The sequence below is a fragment of the Grampus griseus genome (assembly GCF_964374135.1).
Source record: "Grampus griseus genome assembly, chromosome: 11".
Taxonomy (NCBI): Eukaryota; Metazoa; Chordata; class Mammalia; order Artiodactyla; family Delphinidae; genus Grampus; species Grampus griseus.
The window spans coordinates 9,074,430-9,094,706 of NC_139005.1; the positions used below are offsets into that span (position 1 = coordinate 9,074,430).

At 38.2% G+C, this 20,277-nt stretch overlaps 1 protein-coding gene across 1 annotated transcript in view; it reads right to left on the reverse strand.

Moving 5' to 3' along the window:
* Nucleotides 1-20,277, reverse strand: part of LRP6 (LDL receptor related protein 6) — a 178,247-nt gene that overhangs the window by 98,137 nt on the left and 59,833 nt on the right. The window contains exon 3 of the mRNA XM_082665597.1: nucleotides 9,378-9,575. Coding sequence (XP_082521723.1) covers nucleotides 9,378-9,575 — 198 coding nt within the window. The remainder of the gene's footprint in view (nucleotides 1-9,377; nucleotides 9,576-20,277) is intronic.

The following is a 20,277-nucleotide window of genomic DNA, read 5'->3' on the forward strand; positions in this document are numbered from 1 at the left end:
TCCTCAGTTCTGGCATCTCATCTCTGAACTTTCTAATTTTAATTTATGTTGGTCTTTGACATGTGATACGGGTGTCTCAATTAGTGATAGTGCATTTTAAAATGGAGGTTTAATGTGTTCTATGATCATATCTTTCTGGGGAGATTTTTATGTAAGACATTATTCTGTTCCTCACTTTTTTTGTTGTTCAGCTTTTTCCAGGTATAATTAACAAACAAATTTGAAAGATACATAAAGTGTACATAGTAATGATATGATACACATATAAATTGTGAAAGAATACCCCTCCCCTCATCTAGTTATTTATCACATCTCACACATTTGGGGGGGGTTGTTTTACTTTTTAGGGTTTCATGTTTTGGGGGGGTTTTTTGGTTAGAACATTTAAGTTCTACTCTCTTAACAAATTTCAATTACACAGTACAGTGTTATCAACGACTGTCACAATATTATACAGCTGACCCCTGAATAACACAGGGATTAAAGTAAACCCCTGCATCTGTGTATAACTTTACAGCTGGAACTCCCATATCTGAGGTTCCACCAAGCACAAATCATATAGTACTGTAGTACATATTTATTTTTAAAAACCTGCACATAAATGGACCCACATAGTTCAAACTCATGTGGTTCAAGAGTCAACTGTAGGGCCTCCCTGGTAGCACAGTGGTTGAGAGTCCGCCTGCTGATGCAGGGGACTCGGGTTTGTGCCCCAGTCCGGGAAGATCCCACATGCCGCGGAGCGGCTGGGCCCGTGAGCCATGGCCGCTGAGCCTGCGCGTCCAGAGCCTGTGCTCTGCAACGGGAGAGGCCACAGCAGTGAGCGCCTGCATACCGCAATAAAAAAATTAAAAAAAAAAGAGTCAACTGTATACTAAATCCTCAGACCTTATTCATCTTATAGCTGAAAGTGTACACCCTTCCACCAACCCCTTCCTATTTCCTCCAATCTCCTGACAGCCACTTTTCTTCTCTTTGTTTCTATGAGTTTAACTTTTTTTTTCTTTAAAGATTCCACACATATGTGATATCATGCAATATTTGTCTTCCTCTATCTGGGTCATTTCAATGAACATTATGGCCTCAAGGTCCATGCATGTTACCACAAACAGCAGGATGTCCTTCCTTCTCACGGTTGAACAATATTCTACTGAATGTGTATATACCGCATCTTCTTTATCCATTCATCCGCTAACAGACACTTAGATTGTTTCATGTATTGGATACTGTGAATAATGCTACTATGAACATAGAAGTGCAGATATCTCCTCAGGATCCTGTTCTCATTTCCTCTGGATAAATACCCAGAAGTGGGATTACTGGATCATATGGAATTAATATTTTTTATTTTTTGAGGAGCCTCCATACTGTTTGCTTGTGGTGTCAAACACACACAAAAAATCATAACCAAGACCAATGTCAAGGAGCTTACACTCTGTTCTTTTCTAAAAGTTTTATATAGTTTCAGGTCTTATACTGGAGTCTTTAAGCCACCTTGAGTTGATTTTGTGTGTGGTATAAGATAGGGATCTAGGGCTTCCCTGGTGGCGCAGTAGTTGAGAGTCCGCCTGCCGATGCAGGGGACACGGGTTTGTGCCCCAGTCCGGGAAGATCCCACATGCCGTGGAGCGGCTAGGCCCATGAGCCACAGCCGCTGAGCCTGCGCATCCAGAGCCTGTGCTCCGCAATGGAAGAGGCCACAACAGTGAGAGGTCCGTGTAATGCAAAAAAAAAAAAAAAAGATAGGGATCTAGTTTCATCCTTTTGCATGTGGATATCCAGTTTTCCCAAACCATTTATTGAAAACACTATCCTTTCCCCACCGGATATTCTGGTTCCTCTCTCATAAATTGATTGACCAATTATGCATGGGTTTGTTTCTGGGCTCTCTATTCTGTTCCACTGATCTATGTGTCTGTTTTTATGCCAATACCATACCGTTTTGATTACTACATCTTTGTAATACAGTTTGAAGTTAGAAAGTGTGATGCCTCCAGCTTTATTCTTTCTCAAGATTCCGTTGGCTATTTGTGGTCTTTTGTAATTCCACAGAAAGTTTAGAATTGTTTGTTCTACTTCTGTGAAAAATGTCACTGGAACTTGGAAAGGGATTGCACTGCATCTGTAGATGGCTTTGGGTAGTACAGACGTTTTAACAAATTAATTTTTCTAATCTGTGAGCATAAAATATCTTTCAATTTATTTGTGTCTTCTACAATTTCTTTCATCAGTGTCATAGTTTTCAGTGTACAGGTCTTTTACCTCCTTGGTTAAACTTAATATTAGGTATTTTATTCTTTTTGATGATATAGTAAATAAGGTATTCTTAATTTTGCTGACAGTTTATTATTAGCATACAGGAACATAGCTGATTTTTGTATACTGATTTTGTATCCTGCAATGTTACTGAATTTGTTTTTAGTTCTAACAGTTTTGTGGTGGTTTCTAGAATTTTCTATATATAACATCAGATCATCTGCAAATACAGCTTTATTTCTTCCTTTTTATTGAGATGCCTTTCTTCTTTTCCTTGCCTAACTGCTCTGGCTAGGACCTCCAGTACTATGCTGAATAAAAGTGGCAAGAGTGGACATCCTTGTCTTGTTTTAACCTTAGAGGAAAAACTTTCAGCTTTCCTCTTTTGAATATGATATTAGCTGTGGGTCTGTCATATATAGCTTTCACTGTGTTGAGGTATGTTCCCTCTATACCTACTTCGTTGAGAGTTAATCATGAACGGATGCTGAATTTTGTCACATGCTTTTTCTGCACCTATTGAGATGATCACATGATCATCACATCTCTTTTATCCTTCATTTTGTTAATGTGCTGAATCACATTGATTAATTTACATATATTGAACCATCCTTGTATCCCTGGAATAAACTCCACTTGATCATGGTATATGATCCTTTTAATGTGCTGCTGAATTCAGTTTGCTGGTATTTTGTTGAGGATCTTTGCATCTATACTCATTAGGAATATTGCCTGTAATTTTCTTTTCTTGTAGGCTTCTTGTTTGGTTTTGATATCAAGGTAATGCCAGCCACTTAAAATGAGTTTGTAAGAGTTCCCTCCTCTTCTATTTTTCGGGAGACTTTGAGAAGGACTGGTACTAATTCTTTTTCAAATGTCTGGTAGAATTCACCAGTGAAGGCTTCTGGTTCTCAACTTTTATTTTTTGGCAAGTTGTTTGTTTTTTTTCTTGCGGTACGTAGGCCTCTCACTGTGTGGCCTCTCCCTTTGTGGAGCACAGGCTCCAGACGCGCAGGCTCAACGGCCATGGCTCACGGGCCCAGCTGCTCTGCAGCATGTGGGATCTTCCCGGACCGGGGCACGAACCCATGTCCCCTGCATCCGCAGGCGGACTCCCAACCACTGCGCCACCAGGGAAGCCCGATATTTACTCTTTTAGTAACTTTCAAATATGTAAAACAGTATTATTAACTATAGTCACAATGCTGTGTATTACATCCCCAGGACTTACTTATTTTATAACTGGAAGTTTGTATTTTTTGACTCCCTTCAACCATTTCACTAACCCCCATACCCTGTCTATGGCAACCACCAATCTGTTCTCTGTATCTATGAGCTTGGTTTTTTGTTCGTTTGTTGTTTAGATTCAACATGTAAGTGAGATCATATGGTATTTCTTTCTCTGTCTGACTTACTTCACTTAGCATGATGCCCTCAAGATACATTCATGTTGTCACAAATAGCAATACTTCATTCTTTTTTATGGCTGAATAATATTCCATTGTACATATATACTACATCTTCTTTATCCATCCAACACATCAATGGACAATGGGTTGTTTCCTTATCTTGGTGACTGTAAAAAACATTGCAATGAACATAGGGGTGTATGTATCTTTTCAAGTTAAGTGTTTTTGTTTTCTTCATATACCCAGAAGTGGAATGGCTGGATCATACGGTAGTTCTATTTTTCTTTCTTTGAGGAACTTCTACACTGTTTTCCCCAGTGGCTGCACCAATTTACATTCCCATCAACAGTGCACAAGGGTTCCCTTTTCTCCGCATCCTCACCAACACTTGTTATTTCTTGTCTTTTTGAAAAAAGCCACTCTAACAGGTATGAGGTGATAATTTTCCAGTTTTCTTCTTGTAACTGATTTCTAGTTTCATACCACTGTGGTCAGAAAAGATACCTGTTATGATTTCAACCTTCTTAAATTTATTAAGACTTGTTTTGTGGCCTAACATATAATCTATTCTCCAGAGTGTTCCACGTGTGCTCTAGAAGAATGTGTATTCTGGTGCTGTTAGATGGAATGTTTCTAAACATCTCTTAAGTCCACCTAGTCTAATATGTACTTTAAGTCCAATATTTGCTTATTGATTTTTGCCTGGGTGATCTATCCACTACTGAAAGTGAGGTACTGAAGTCCCTACTATTGTTGTATTACTGTCTATTACTCTCTCCAGGCCTGTTAATATTTGCATCATATATGGAGGTGCTCCTATGCTGGGTGTATTAACAAAATTATATCTTCTTGGACTGACTCCATTATCATTAAATAATGACCTTTTTTGTCTCTTGTTACAGTCTGCAGCTTAGAATCTATTTTATTTCATATAAGTATAGCTTCCTTGCTTTCTTTCAGTTTCCATTCATATGGAACACATTTTTCCATCCCTTTACTTTCAAAGTGTGTGTTTCCTTATGGCTGAAGTGAGTCTCTTGCAGGCAACATACAGTGAGTCTTGTGTTTTATCCATTCAGCTACTCTACATGTTTTCATTGCAGAATATAGTCCATTTCCATATAAAGTAATTATTGATAGGTATAGGCTTCCTATTGCCATTCTGTTGCTGTCTGGCTGTTGTGTATTTCAATTGTTCCCTTCTTCTCTTCCTCTCTTTGTGATTTGATGATTTTTCTATTAATCTTTTGTATATCTATGACAGGTTTTTGTTTTCGATTCCCATTAGGCTTACATAAGATGTCGAGCCCAGCAGAGCTCAGCACAGAGGGAGCAGTCAGAATTGCTCATCTCCCAGTCTTTCCCTAAAAGAGGTCTATTTTCATACTTTAAAAGCTGCTGTCTAATGCTCATGCTCCTAACTTGGCAGACATCCAGGGGCTAACTGCAATCCTCCTAGGAGACCAGGGAAGCCAGCAGATACTGCCTCTGCCTTCTCCCACTAGCCCACTCCAAATCTCCAGTATTTCCACACAGAATCAGCTTGTACACACATCTGGTACCCCAGATTTCATGGATGCCACTCAAAGAATGGGCCCCTGGCTCACCTGGCTTTGAAAGTCAACAGGGCTTGCCCTGACAAATCCCACAGGACTGTGGCAAACAACGAAGCAGTTTTTAATGGGTACAGGAGGAACCTCTTTCACAGCTATAAGCTGGGTCCAGAGCAGAAGGAGCAGGCAAAAAAAGCCTGTCTCCGAGATTCTCCATAGAAGGGCTCAAACTACATGTATATTCCCTGCTGCCTGGGGGTCTGACTTCCAAACAGCCTTCACCTAGGTACCAACTGCAATCCTCCTCTATGGAACACTTGACAAATCCTGGCACACACTCAACTACTGGGAGCAAGAAGAACAAAGAAGCCAGCTTGGACAATCACAAAGGTTTGAGAGACAACCAAGAGCTCAGGCCAAGCTGAATGCTAAGGTTCATATCCTACACAAGACTCCTCCTCTGTCAGGACTGGGAGAAGTGGCTGTTTTATCTAATGCACAGAAACCAACACAGAGAGTCAAGGAAAATGAAGAATCAAGGGAATATGTTTCAAACAAACAAACCAAAAAAACCCCTACAGAAACAGACTTCATAATGAAACAAAGATACATAATTTCCGTGATTAAGAGTTCAAAACAACCATCATAAATATGCTCACTGACGTCAGGAGAACAATGCATGAACAAAGTGAGAATTTCAACAACAACAACAAAAATTAAAAGAGAACGAAGTGCCAAACAGAAATCAGAGAGCCGAAGAATGCAGTAACTGAAATAAAGAATTCAATAGAGGGGTACAAGAGTACACTAGATCAAGCGGAAGAAAGGGTCAGCAGACTCAAAGACAGGGCAGTAGAATTCATCCAGCCAGAGAAGCAAAAAGAAAAAACAATAAAAGATAGTGAAAATAGCTTAAGGGACTTATGGGACACCATCACGTGGACTACTATTTGCATGACAGTGGTCCCCTAAGGAGAGGATAGAGAGAAAGGGGAAGAAAGCTTATCCCAAAATAATGGCTGAAAACTTCCCCAACCTGGGGAAATAAACAGACATCCAGATCCAGGAAGCCCAGAAACTTCCAAAAAAGATGAATCCAAAAGGACCCACACCAAGACACTTTATAAATAAAATGTCAGAAGTTAAAGACAGAGAGAATCTTGAAAGTAGCAAGAGAAAAAACAAGCTGTCTCACACAAGGGAACCCCCATAAGACTATCAGTAGGTTTTTCAGCAGAAACCTTGCAGGCCGGAAGGGAGTGACATGATACAGTCAAAGTGCTGAAAGAAAAAACTGCCAACCAAGAATACTGTACCCAGCAAAGCTGTCCTTCAGAATGAAAAGAGAGATAAAGAGTTTTCCATACAAGCAAAAGCTGAAGGAGTTCATCACCACTGTATCGGCCTTAAAAGAAATGTTAAAGGTACTTCTTCAAGATGAAACAAGAGTACTAATTAGTAACAGGAAAACATATGAAAGTATAAATCTCACTGGTAAAGATAAATATAGGGTTAATTCAGAATATTCTAATGCTGTAATGGTGGTGAGCAAATCACTGAAAACCGAAAGTAGTAAAAACTAACTATAATAATGTGTTAATGGATACACAAGGTATAAAGATATGCATTGTGACATCACAAACACTAAATGTGGGAGAAAAAATGTAGAGTTTAAGTACATGGTTTGTTTTTGTTTGTTTGTTTTCTGGTTTTTCTTTTTAGCCGCACCACGCAGCATCAAGGATCTTAGTTCCCCAACCAGGGATTGAACCCGAGCCCCCTGCAGTGGAAGCGTGGAGTCTTAACCACTGGACGGCAAGGGAAGTCCCTAAGTACGCATTTAAAGTTTAGCTGTTATTAGCTTAAAATACTGTTATAAATATAAGATATTCTTCATAGTAACCTTAAATGGGATTTTATACCTTGATATTTTTATGTTTCTATTTATGTGAAATTAGTTTTCCTGAACTTTTAGAACATAGTGGTGTTCAGCGTAGTTTTTCTAACTTTACAGAATTCACTCTTCTGTTTTCACGTTAAAAAATATGGTAGCTCCCTTTCTGAGATATCCCAGCTCTTCCTCTGCCCATCGTTATCTGAACCTCCTCTTTCCTTCTCCTTTCATTCCTTAATTTTCCCTACTGTGCTGAATTTTGATGCTATTCTATTCAACTTTGTCTCTACTCTGTAGTACCCTGTCCTGGTAGAGAACTCTAGCAGGTCTGTTTTGAGAATTCTCTGGAGCCAGACTGCTCTGTCCTCTTCTGTCTTTACCACGGACACACTGCACTTGCCTCATATTGGAGTGGGCAACCCCCCACTCTCATTTCAGCTACTGCTCTTAATATAGCCCACTACACTGTCTAGTAAATAGCTGGGGCTATTTTGGAGGTCCCCTGCTTTTAAGTTCAGTGAAATACTTTACTCACTCCCTCAGCTTACTCTTGCACAGACAGTAATACTATGGAGGTCTTGTGGCTGTTAGTGGTCTGCCCTTACCTGCTTTCATTTCTGGATGCCTGAGGTTAACTTTACGGTAAGTATTCAGATTTGCTATCTTGTTCCATTGGTTTTTTGGGGGGTATTCTGAGAGAGTCAAAAACCTACAGAGTGGCCATATTCACTTCCTAGTATCCCTCTCAAAGACAAATTTGAAGTTCAAACAGAGCAATTATGTTGTTATATTCATCATATACTTATCACTTTTTTTGACACTTATTTCTAATTATTTTTTAAACGATCCTGTTGTGAGTCATTTCATTCTTTTTTGCAACAAGGCAAAAAATTCTCTCACTCCATGATTTTAAAAAGTTCACTTTAATATATTCTTTAAATCTTTCCTGGTTTTCAACACTTATAAATGATTCCTGACTCACAATTCAGATAAGTTACAAATGTGTACACTTTTAAAAATTCCTTCAACTACCTAAGCCTCCCTGCTTCTACTAAGGTTTTAGAATGAGACCACTAGAAACCTAAATAATCTTCCAAACACAAGAATATATAAAGTATTTTTAAAAATCTGAACAGGACTTCCCTGGTGGCACAGTGGTTAAGAATCCGCCTGCCAATGCTAGGGACACGGGTTTGAGCCCTGGTCCAGGAAGATCCCACATGCCATGGAGCAACTAAGCCTGTGTGCCACAACTACTGAGCCCACATGCCATGACTACTGAAGCCCACATGCCTAGACCCCATGCTCTGCAACAAGAGAAGCCACCACAATGATAAGCCTGCTCACCACAACTAGAGAAAGACCACACACAGCAACAAAGAGCCAACGCAGCCTAAATAAATAAATATTTTTTAAAAATCTGAACATACACAACATTGTAAATCAACTATACTTCAATAAAAAAATTTTTTTTAATCTGAACATGATCTGAATAGAAATTCCATGTTTATGTATTATAACTTTGTCTTCTGTGAATACTGAGGTATAGCATACATGCAGTAGGTTTTCTCCTAGTCTAAGGGTCAGCAAACTAGAGTCCAATGGCTCAAAAAAAGTTTTACTGGAACACAATCATGCCCATTCCCTTAGCTATTATATATAGCTTCTTTCACACCACAACAGCAGAGGTAAATAGCTGCAACAGAGACATGGCCCACAAAGCCTAAAATATTTACGATCTGGCCCTTCGCAGAAAAAGTTGGCCAACCCTGTCCTGGTCTACAGACTTATCAAATGAGCTTCCACAAACAGCACCTGGGAGGTGGGTAAGTCTGAACAGGATGACTCTTTGTCACATTAGGTGCCCAGCACATTACAGGATGTTTAGCATCTCTGGCCCCCCAGGAACTAAAATGCTAGTAGTACTCCCAATCCCAGTGTTAACCAAAATTCTCCACACATTTCCAAACACTCTGGAAGAGAATGGAAGCACTATCCCTGGTTGAGAACCACTGCAGAACTAAATTAGCTCAGAGTAAAGAAGGAGAAAATACAACCCATAAATTCTAAGTGCCACCAAGATAGATGAGAAATGTCATTACCTTTTTAAAAAGCAAACTAAAAATCTATTCTTCTTCCCCTTTGACAGTTAAGCCAAAAATATGCTAACTTCTTAATAAAATTAAGCTTTATAATTTGATTACTACATCAAGATATCACAGGGTTGACTTAAAGTTTAAAAATAAATTTATAAGGTAATCTTACCGATTTGTTCCATCCAGATTTGATCTGTGGATGAAATTCAGTTTTGCATCTGCCCAATAAAGCTTCCGTTCCTTATAATCCAAAGTCAATCCATTTGGCCAGTAAATTTCAGTGTTTATTATAATGAAGCGACTTGAACCATCCATTCCAGCACGTTCTATCTTTGGTACTTCTCCCCAGTCTGTCCAGTACATGAACCTAAAAATCATGAAAAATAAACCCATGACATAAGCAGGTTAACCACCAAGTATCTTATAATTATCACTATTGGATAAAGAAAGCTCTCTCAGGAACACTAAAACTGAAACTCCTAGAAACCGTTATTGAAATTTTAAGCATCTATCTTTTTGCCACCATGATGGTAATAACTGATTCAAGACAAGCATCATCAGGACGCAAAAACCATCTGATCAGTTTCTTTGGCAAAAAGGATACCTTACACTGTCTCAATGTATCTCCCCACAAATTATTTATTAATGACAAAGGGGAAAATGGTAACTTTAGAGAAAATAAACTTGGTGGACACCACCTTATCCACATCATCTAAATTAACATCATCAACACTGGCATCATATATGTGATATGCTGGGAAGAACATTCCATCTTCTTTTATATATAAATTTATTTATTTTATTTTATTTTTGGCTGTGTTGGGTCTTCATTGCTGCACGCGGGCTCTTCTCTGGTTGTGGTGAGCAGGGGCTACTCTGTTGTGGTGCGTGGGCTTCTCATTGTGGTGGGTTCTCTTGTTGGGAGCGCAGGCTCTAGGTGCGCGGGCTTCAGTAGTTGTGGCACACGGGCTCAGTAGTTGTGGCTCGCGGGCTCTAGAGTGCAGGCTCAGTAGTTGTGGCGCACGGGCTTAGATGCTGTGCAGAATGTGGGATCTTCCCGGACCAGGGCTCGAACCCATGTTTCTCGCATTGGCAGGCGGATTCTTAACCACTGCGCCACCAGGGAAGCCCCCATACCATCTCTTTTATGTATATTCTCTTACATATTATTTCTGTCCCAAAATGCATAACCTGAATAAAATTATTAAGGAAAGAGAGAGTACCAAATTAAAAAACATTCTACAAAACAACTGCCTTTGAAAATATCAATGTCATAAAAGTCAAAGAAAGGCAGATGAACTAAGCTAGGTAGGAGGAAAATAAAGAGACACAGTAAGGGACTTCCCTGGTGGTCCAGTGGTAAAGAATTCACCTTCCATGCAGGTGACGCGGGTTCGATCCCTGGCTGGGGAACTAAGATCCCACATGCCGCGGGGCAACTAAGCCCACGTGCCACAAACTACAAAGCCCACGTACCACTAGAGAAGAGAAAACCCCCAAGCCGCAACTAGAGAGAAGCTCCAACAGACCACGCAGTAACGAAAAAGATCCCGCATGCCTCCACAAAAAAATCCCGTGTGCTGCAACTAAGACCCAAAGCAGCCAAAAGAAAGAAAAATAAATAAACAAAGAGAGACACAGTAACTATATAAAGTGTATGATCCTGTACTGATCAGTTGGGGAATATGCTACAAAGACATTATTGGGAAACCTGGCAAAATTTGACAGCATGTCAAATTCTGTAATAGAAATGTACTAATGTTAATTTCCTAAATATGATCATTGTACTTTGGTTCCAATATTTCAAATAAATCATGACCAAAAACTTCCCTAATTTGATTTTTAAAATACTGGCCCATACATCCATGAGGTTTAATAAACTCCAAGTATGATAAACACAGAGATATACAACTATACACATCAGTTAAACTGCTGAAAGACAAAGGAATCGAGAGCACTAAGAAAATCAACTCATCACTTGCAAAGAAACCACAATATAACTAAGAGCTGATTTCTTATCAGAACAATGGAGGGCAGAAAGCAGTAGGATGACACACTAAAAGAAATTAAAATGTCAACCAAGAATCCTACATACAGCTAAACTATCTTTCCAAAATGAAGGTGAAATAAAGACATTCCCAGATAAACAAAGTGAGAGAATTTGTGGCATGCAGATCTGCCTTACAAGAGATACCAAAGATATTCTTCAGGCAAAAAAGAAGTGACCTAGATGTTAACTCAAATCCACATGAAGAAGCAAACAGTACTCATACAGATAATTATGTAGGTAATTATAAAAGACAGTACAAATATATTTTTCCCTTTTCTTCTCTTAATGGATTAAAAAGACAACTGCACAAAAAAGTAATTATAAACTTGTTTTATTGGGCTTGTAACATATAAACGTGTTATATATATATGGAAATAGTAGCATTAGGAAGGGAAAAGGGAAGCAAAATTGAGGCAAGTTACAGCCATTCTTTAGGCCTAGCCTAAATTCCTAGTTTCATCACCTCGTGTTCCCTACCTTGAATCCTACAGTTAGAGCCCCAAGTTGACAGATTGTTTCCTTCCCCTAACAGCCAACCATGAGTGACTTGGTATGGTACTCTGTTCATAAAGGCTGTGAAGCCTAGTCAAAGCTGTGGGGGGAAACTCAGTGATTTTTAGTCAATGACTTCTACTAAGAACCCAGGGGAATGAGCTAATGCAGGCCTGCCTTTGTTGACCCTACTCTAAACACAGCGACTACATGCTCTTCCCAAAAGACACCCTGAGTTTTTTGTCCCTATGTTTTCGCACATACTATTTTACTCCACCCTAATTTAAAAAGCTAATAACCACCATCAATAATTAACTCACAAAACTGCAGCTATTACACATTAACTTCTACTGAGATAGCTATAAATAATCATAAAATTAAACAAAATATATGAGGCATCTGTTCTAGGAACTGAAAATAAGGTGGCACGAGACCACAAACCATGAGACAAAGGAAACTCACCAGGTGAGCTCCAAAAATCACCCTGACTCAACCTAGTGACAACTCCCCAACCAAAGTGTGGAAAGCTGAAACTGAAATTAGGAACAGTGGTCTCAACAAGCTTAAAGAGGCAGAGAGAATTTGGGGAAAAGAAAAGACTGGAATCTGCAGGGCCCCAAAGAGGAGAAAGTTACATTGGTGTGGGTGGGGGGGACTCATGGGGGATCCCCATGAGTCCTTGGACCAAGAACCAGGCTGTGCACGCTCAGGATCCTCAAGGATTATCAGGTTGAGAACAGAACTAAAATGCCAGAAGTCAAGCAATGCGGGTGGTCTTACATGTTCTGCCAAGACAGAGTAAAGAGCATCAACACCACACTGGACATTCAGCTGAGACACCTCAAAGGGCTGAATCCAGACCACACCCTAGGGCAGTGGTTCTCAAAGTGTGATCCAAAGATCCCTGGACAGACTTCCCTGGTGGCTCAGTGGTTAAGAATCTGCCTGCCAATGCAGGGGACACGGGTTCGAGCCCTGGTCCAGGAAGATCCCACATGCCGTGGAGCAACTAAGCCCATGCACCACAACTACTGAGCCCGCATGCCACAACTACTGAAGCCCATGCGTCTAGAGCCCATGCTCCGCAACAAGAAAAGCCACTGCAATGAGAAGCCCACACACCGCAACGAAGAGTAGCCCCCGCTCGCCACAACTAGAGAAAGCCCGCGCGCAGCAACGAAGACCCAACGCAACCATAAATAAATAAATAAAGTTATTTAAAAAAAAAAAAAAGATCCCTGGAGATCTTCGGAATCCTTTCAGGAGGGCTACAGGGTCAAAACTGTTTTCATAATATTGCTAAGTTTTATGTATTTATTTAGCCTTGTTCACTTTCATCCTGGAGGTTTTTCATGGATACATATAAGGTGTGGTGATGACTTCACCCTGATGGCTCATGGAATGTATACCTATTATATTTTCCATAAGCTTCTAAGGTAGGTTTTGGAAATAACTATATACATGTTCCGAGATTAACTCAGTTCCCAGCACTTTTGCACTCTTACTAGCTACCTTTGATTATACCTGCTATAATCTCTGTACCTCATTATCATCTAAAAACTTGTTACTTTTGAAGTCTTGAAATTTTACTGTGCCCAGAGCAAAAACACATCAAGGAGCAAATACACTGCTTTGTTTTACAATATTTCTTAACTTTAAGTTTTTATTTTAAACTGTTTTTATTTTGAAATTTACTAGTATTCTATTTTAAAATAAAAGAAAATTTACTTATATTTGTCTAGTATTTAAGAATGGACCACTGGCTTATAAAGGAGAGATGAGAAAACTCACTTCTTCAACCCACAGCTATACTGCCTACATTTAAAGATGTTAAAAAAGATGATACTGATCTATCAGAGAGAGTTCTCTGACTCTAAGAAGGGATGAAATCTACTCCAAGACCCTGAGCAAAACTGTAAATGAAAAAGTATTACAAAAGCAATCTTTCCATTGGCTTATACACGCTATCTTTTTGTGAATAGTATTATGGTTCCAGTTAAGCTGAGGCATTGAGACAATCATTCAGAGTTTAAAGAAAAATGAATTGCAGAGTTTAAATGTAAATATGACCTCATTAAAAGCCAAACAATGTTTATTACAGCTTTCCAGCTGGAGAAACTCACAAAAACAGAGACTCATAAAGCTTTCTCCAGTCAACATTACTGAATTCCTCCCAGAGGAAAAACCAATAAAAGAAATCATAGTGCCGCCAATTTCCAAAGCTACAGTAACAGAAAATTAAAATTTAGCTGCAAACATGAAGATGGAAGTTAATGTCATCTAAGAAACTGTGCTTTTGCCTTATATATGACTAAATTTAAGGATATGGCCGGACTTACTGTTTTGTTTGTTCATCACGTGTCAGTACCAACTAATCATCAAAGATCTTCTATGTGAATGTTTACAACAATAAATGTAAGTGGTGCTGAAATATTCAGTGTTGAATAACTTTTTTGAATTGCACAGATTACCCTGAACTACCTACCTGTGCTGATATTTGCACTGATAGTCCAAAAGCAATGGTGGGTAAGACTGCAGGGAGTGGCAACCAACTGTACTAACAGTCACTATATTTATTCTTCACCACATACAAAAGAAAAGTCAGTCTCAATGAACAATGACATTGGTAAGGCAGAAAATTATTAATTTCATTAGAGCTTGACCTCTGATTACACATTTAATATTCTGTGTGACAAAATAGGATCTACAGAGAAAGTACTTTAGCTGCATATGAATGTAGAATGGTTGTCTTGAGAAAAAGCCCTTGGCCAACTGAGCTAGCTGCTTTTTTCATGGAACACCATGTTTACTTTAAAAAAAAAAAAAAAAGAATGACAAACTATGGTTAATAAAACTTAGGTATCAGGCAGATACTTTCTTGGAAATACGTGAAATGACCTTGTCACTTCAATTTGTTGCCAATAACAAAATCTGAGCTTTCCGTGTTCAATCTGTTGTAGTACATTATATATATCTGACAAAGGACTTATATCTGTAATGTATGAAGAACTCCTAAAACTCAATAAGACAACCCAATTAAAAACTGGGCAAAAGATCTGAACAGACACATCAACAAAAGACATACAAAGGCAAATAAGCATACAAAAAGACAGTCAACATAATTATTCATCACGGAAATGAAATTAAAACTATAGTGAGATATCACTACAGATCTAGTAAGATGGCTAAACTTTAAAAAATGGACAGTACAAAGTACTAGCAAAGATGCAGCGCAACTGAAACTCTTGTACACTGCTAGTGTTAATGCAAAATGGCACATCTACTTTGGAGAACCGTTTGGCAGTTTCTTACGTTAAACATTCCCATAAGATCTAGTAACCCCACTCTCGGGTATTTACTCAAGAGAAATTAAATACGTATTCACACAAAAACCTGTATGAAAATGTCTATAGCAGATGTATTCATAGTCACCAAAAACTACTGAATATTCTTCAAATGGGGAATGGATAAACTATGGTACATTCGAACAACAGAATACTCTCAGGATTAATAAAAAGAACCACTGTAATAAAAATAAAAGTGCAAAAAAAAAAAGGAAAACTATTTTAGCTGTTAGAAGTCAGAATAATGGTTACTTCTGGGGGAAGGAGTAGAGAATGAGGGGACTTCTAGAATGCTGGTATTGTACTCTTTTCTTATCTATATGCTGTTCACATCGGTGTGTTCACATTTATAAACTTAATTTGCTTTATATATATGATTTGCACATTTTCTCTGTTATAATTTAATAAATGTTTATATTTTTAGGAAAAAAAGAACCACTGAAATACACAATAAACACATATAAACTTCACATGCTTTACGGCAACAGAAAGAAGCTGGATTCAAACACTACACGACATGATTCCATTTATGTTACATTCTGGAAAAAACAAAACTGTACAGAGTCCGAAAACACATCAGTGGTTACCTAGAGCTGCAGGTGGAGGGAAAGGTTGATAACAAAAAGCCAAGAATATATTTTGGGGGGTCGTGGAATTGTTCTATATTTTAATTATGGTAGTGATTACCCAAATGTAAGCATTTGTCTAAATTCAGAACTGCCACCCAAAAAAGTGTAAATTTACTGTGTGCAAATTTTACTTTAACTTTTTTAATGGGTAGAAGGCATCATTTAATACTTCACAAAAGATACATAAATGGCCAATTGGCACATAAAAAGATGCTCAATCTCATCAATCATCAGGGAAATGAAAATTAAATCAGTAATAAGATATCACTTCACACTCACTAGAATGGCTAACATTAAAAAGGCCAACAATACCAAGTGTTGGTAAGGATACAGCAACTGGAACTCTCATACACTGCTCGTATAATCACTTCAGAAAATAGTTTGGCAGCTTCTTACAAAATTAAATGTACACTTAACCCTATGAACCAGTAATTCTAGTTCTAGGTATTTACTCAAGAGAAATAAAAACATACCCACACAATGATCTATACATGTAAGTTCACAGAAGTTTTATTCATAATAACCAAAAACTGGAAATAAATCAAATGCCCGTCAATAGGATGATTAACAAACTCTGGTATATTCATAAAATGGAATACTACTCAACAATGTAAAATAACTACTCACATATTCAACAAGGATGTATTTTTTTAAATAATGGTAAACAAAATAACCCAGACTCAAAAGAGTACCTACAGAATGACTCCATTATATGAAGTTTTAGATTCAGCAAAACTAATCTATAGTGACAGACATCAGATCAGTAGTTATCGTGGTGAAAGTAGGAGCAGACTTGAAAGGGACTAAGGCAGCTTTCTGGAGTGATGTGATAAAATGGGGTTTTTCTGGAGATAATGGTTGATACACACATTTATCAAAACTCATCAAGCTATAAATGCTAAAATATACATTTTTTGCATATAAATTATATCTCAAGAAAGTTGCTTATAACACAAATAAGAATCAAGAGACTTTTTTTTTTTTTTTTTTTCCATTACGCGGGCCTCTCACCACTGCGGCCTCTCCCGTTGCGGAGCACAGGCTCCGGACGCACAGGCTCAGCGGCCATGGCTCACAGGCCCAGCTGCTCCGCAGCATGCGGGATCCTCCCCAACCGGGGCACGAACCTGTGTCCCCTGCATCAGCAGGCGTACTCTCAACCACTGCGCCACCAGGGAAGCCCCCAAGAGACTATTTTTAAAGTTAATGCAAAGGTAGCTTCTTTTCTGTAGAAGCCTTTCCTAGCTTGCCTAGACAAAGTAGAGTTACTCCCTCCTATGTGCTCCTACAGCTTGTTTCACTGTGCTCTAATACTTATCACAGTTTGTAGACAAATTATGAAGAACTCATATGGGCTGACCATAAGCAATTTGCACACTATCAAATGGATATAACAAATAAGTGCCGTTGTCTTTCCTGTATAATATAATTTACATAGGTCTCACGATTGCCAATAAGCTTGTCTAAAGAAGCACTAAACTTACAAGAACTCAGTGTCTAGTTTACGGTGTAATAAAAAGTTGTCACAAATGAATTAGTCAGCTCAACAAGAATTTTAGTAATAAATAAAATTATATGCATGCCACTGCTCAAAGCTAATAAATAACTCTTCCAGTACTCAACCCTAAGAAATATATCATGTCATGTTACTTCACGGGTCACATTCAGGTAAAGGCTTCAACTACAACAAATGAAACCGAAATCTGTCAGGTGAGAATCTGATAAAAATTTAGAATTTTTAATTGAAGCTTGCCGGTATTTTCATTTGTTCAAATATTTAAAATTTAAAGTAATAAATTTCATCTATAAATACTGAACATTTGCATTTGTTATTTAATTAAACTTTAAGCTAAAAACTCATTACATACTTAATACAGAAAGGGAAAGAGGAACAGGCAGCAGAAAAACACAAATATTTTATAAGTTACCAAGATACTATTTAATTTTTTTAATGTTCTGACCACCTATTAGGAGCTCAGCATCATGCTTGACATGGTAATACAAAAATAAGCAAGGCAAAACTACTGTCCTTAGGAAACTTGCAATCCAGGCAAGGAATGATTAACTATTATCAAGAGAGGTATGAACAGGCTGCTGTAAGAGGACTGGGAATTGATACCCAATCGAGCCAGTGAATGTAAGAGTTCTCAACAAAAGCTCACCAGAGGAAGTAATACTTTTATTTAGGCAGTTGCCAAAATGGGAAACAGTGTTCCAGGAAGAAGACACAGCTTATGCAAAGGACACAAAAAGTCATGACATATTTGAGAAATAGCAAGATCAGCAGAGCTGCAGGATACTGTGTATTGTGGAGGACACAAGGCAACAAAAGTCCCACAGATGGGATCTATTTTGCTGTGCTAAGAAGCTTGGACTGCATAGCCTATAAGGGATGAGAAGTTACTTAAGACTAGTACGCAGAAAAGTAAAGTGCTTATTATCCTTTTACAAATTACAAAAGATTATCCTTTTACAAATCACTGTTGATAATACTGAGGGACTGACTAGAGGGGGAAGAAATTAGAGAAAGAGAAGTAAGGAACAAAACTCAGATATTCCAAATGAGAACTGATGAAGATAAAAGTTGAGGAATGGATCAACAAGGGAGAAGAAAGATAAAGGACAGACTAGGATGGCTCCCAAGATTTGGCAAATGTGAGTAAGTCCATACTGGTGTCATTCAACAAAATACGGAATAGAGACAGAGTTTAGGGGGCAACATGCTGAGTTCAGAAAAAGATGAAACGAGCACACTGACATCATTGTTCTTCCTTCTATATCCAAAGAACCAGCCAAAAGAGTAACAAAAAAAAATAGTGTAAAAATTAAGGAAGAGTTGGACAGAAAATAAAATAAAAAGGATGTTACCAGTCAATGCACTTGGACTATAGTAACAAGGCAAAAGAAACTACAATTAAGAGTTGCATATAAAACCAAGCCAACCCCAAAGTGTAAGCAAGAGTCATGCCACATTCTAAGAACATGATGTGACAGATGTTAAGGTAAAATCTAACTATAAAGAGCCATGGATCCTCAAAAACATTTTCTTGCCATAAAATTTGTTTTGAGAAAGTTTCTAAAATCACTGGGACTAAAGCCAGTGAAAAAAATTCTGACTTAATGAAAGTGAAAAGAAAAGGGTCATGCAGAATTCATACACCCTTCGCCTTCCTCATCCCTGAACCAGTTCTGTTTTACTTTGATTATAGTAGGTTAGGCTTTTCAGTGAAGAAAAGGTTGGAGAATTCAATAATATCTTTCCTGACAGAACTATCATAACGTCCTACGGAAAAATCGGAACGAACTTTTTGGCCAACCCAATACAAAGAGGAAAAAAAAATGTGAAGAAATCTGCTATACTTCCCGTGTTTTCCCGCTCCTTGATTATTTGTGTTAGTATCATATTTTAACTATATGTGGTGATTGCTGGAAGATAATGAAAGCATTTGTTTTGGATGATTTGTTTTTACAGAGAATATACAGTAACCAAATCAAAAGAAAAGATTCTATTATTGAGGAACAGGAAAGACCATGGGTTCTATTAAATACAACCTTGCTCTGACAATATGCATCATAATGGAATTCTGCATGTGCATGTATAAACTGATTATCCTGGAGAAAAATGATCCTTAGGCACCCAGTCTAGCTGACAAATTTAAGAGTTAGTGGACACAATACTAAGAATATATTTCATTCAGAAACAACATTGATATAACACTACTGGAAGGTATAGCTTATAAGCCTGAAATAAACAGCACGCTAAATCAATTTAATTCCCTACTCTTACCGAAGAAAATGTTAACTATAGCAATTTTGACAAATTGCTGTTATCCACATTCCTCTTTCTGAAGAAAACAAGGTGATGCATTTTGAGCTCCTTTAAGTATAATAAAAATGATATATTAACTGTCTGGAATGCCACCCTCCTCCTTCTAGACACTCATACACACCCTGATTCTTCAGGACAGTTCAAATGTCACCACACCTTGGTGAAAGCGTTTCATGACTCCCTCAAGCACACTCTCCTCTGTGCTCCTCCAGTGCTCTGTACATCTCAAACACATATGATAACCAGGACTGTTTACACGTTTCCCACGCCTCTAGATTCCAGGCCCTTGTTTTACTCATAGTTGTATCCCCTATCCTAAAACCATCTAATATAATGGCAAGCATATTTATAGTCAGTACTCCAAAGTTTAATAATGGTCTGCATTCACCTGCTCCTGGACCAGAATCTTGTATGTGGGTCTTATTACAGAGACCACATCCTTGAAAAATACAGGTAGAATTTTATTTTAATGTGTATACCCTTATTCCTATACTATGCTCCAGTTACAAGCTATTTGTTATTCCTTGAATGTGCAATGAATGGCAGGACAGAGTTTGGCACACAGTGTCCCTACTGACTAAGAACTATTACCCATTTCCATACCTTGTTCCTCTGGCCAACAACTGCTCAGCTAGAAAGCACCAACCTGAAATAGCCGCCCGAGTAAAACTGATAACTCTCTCCACTGTACAGATTCCCATAGCAATACCTATAAAGCTTTATTA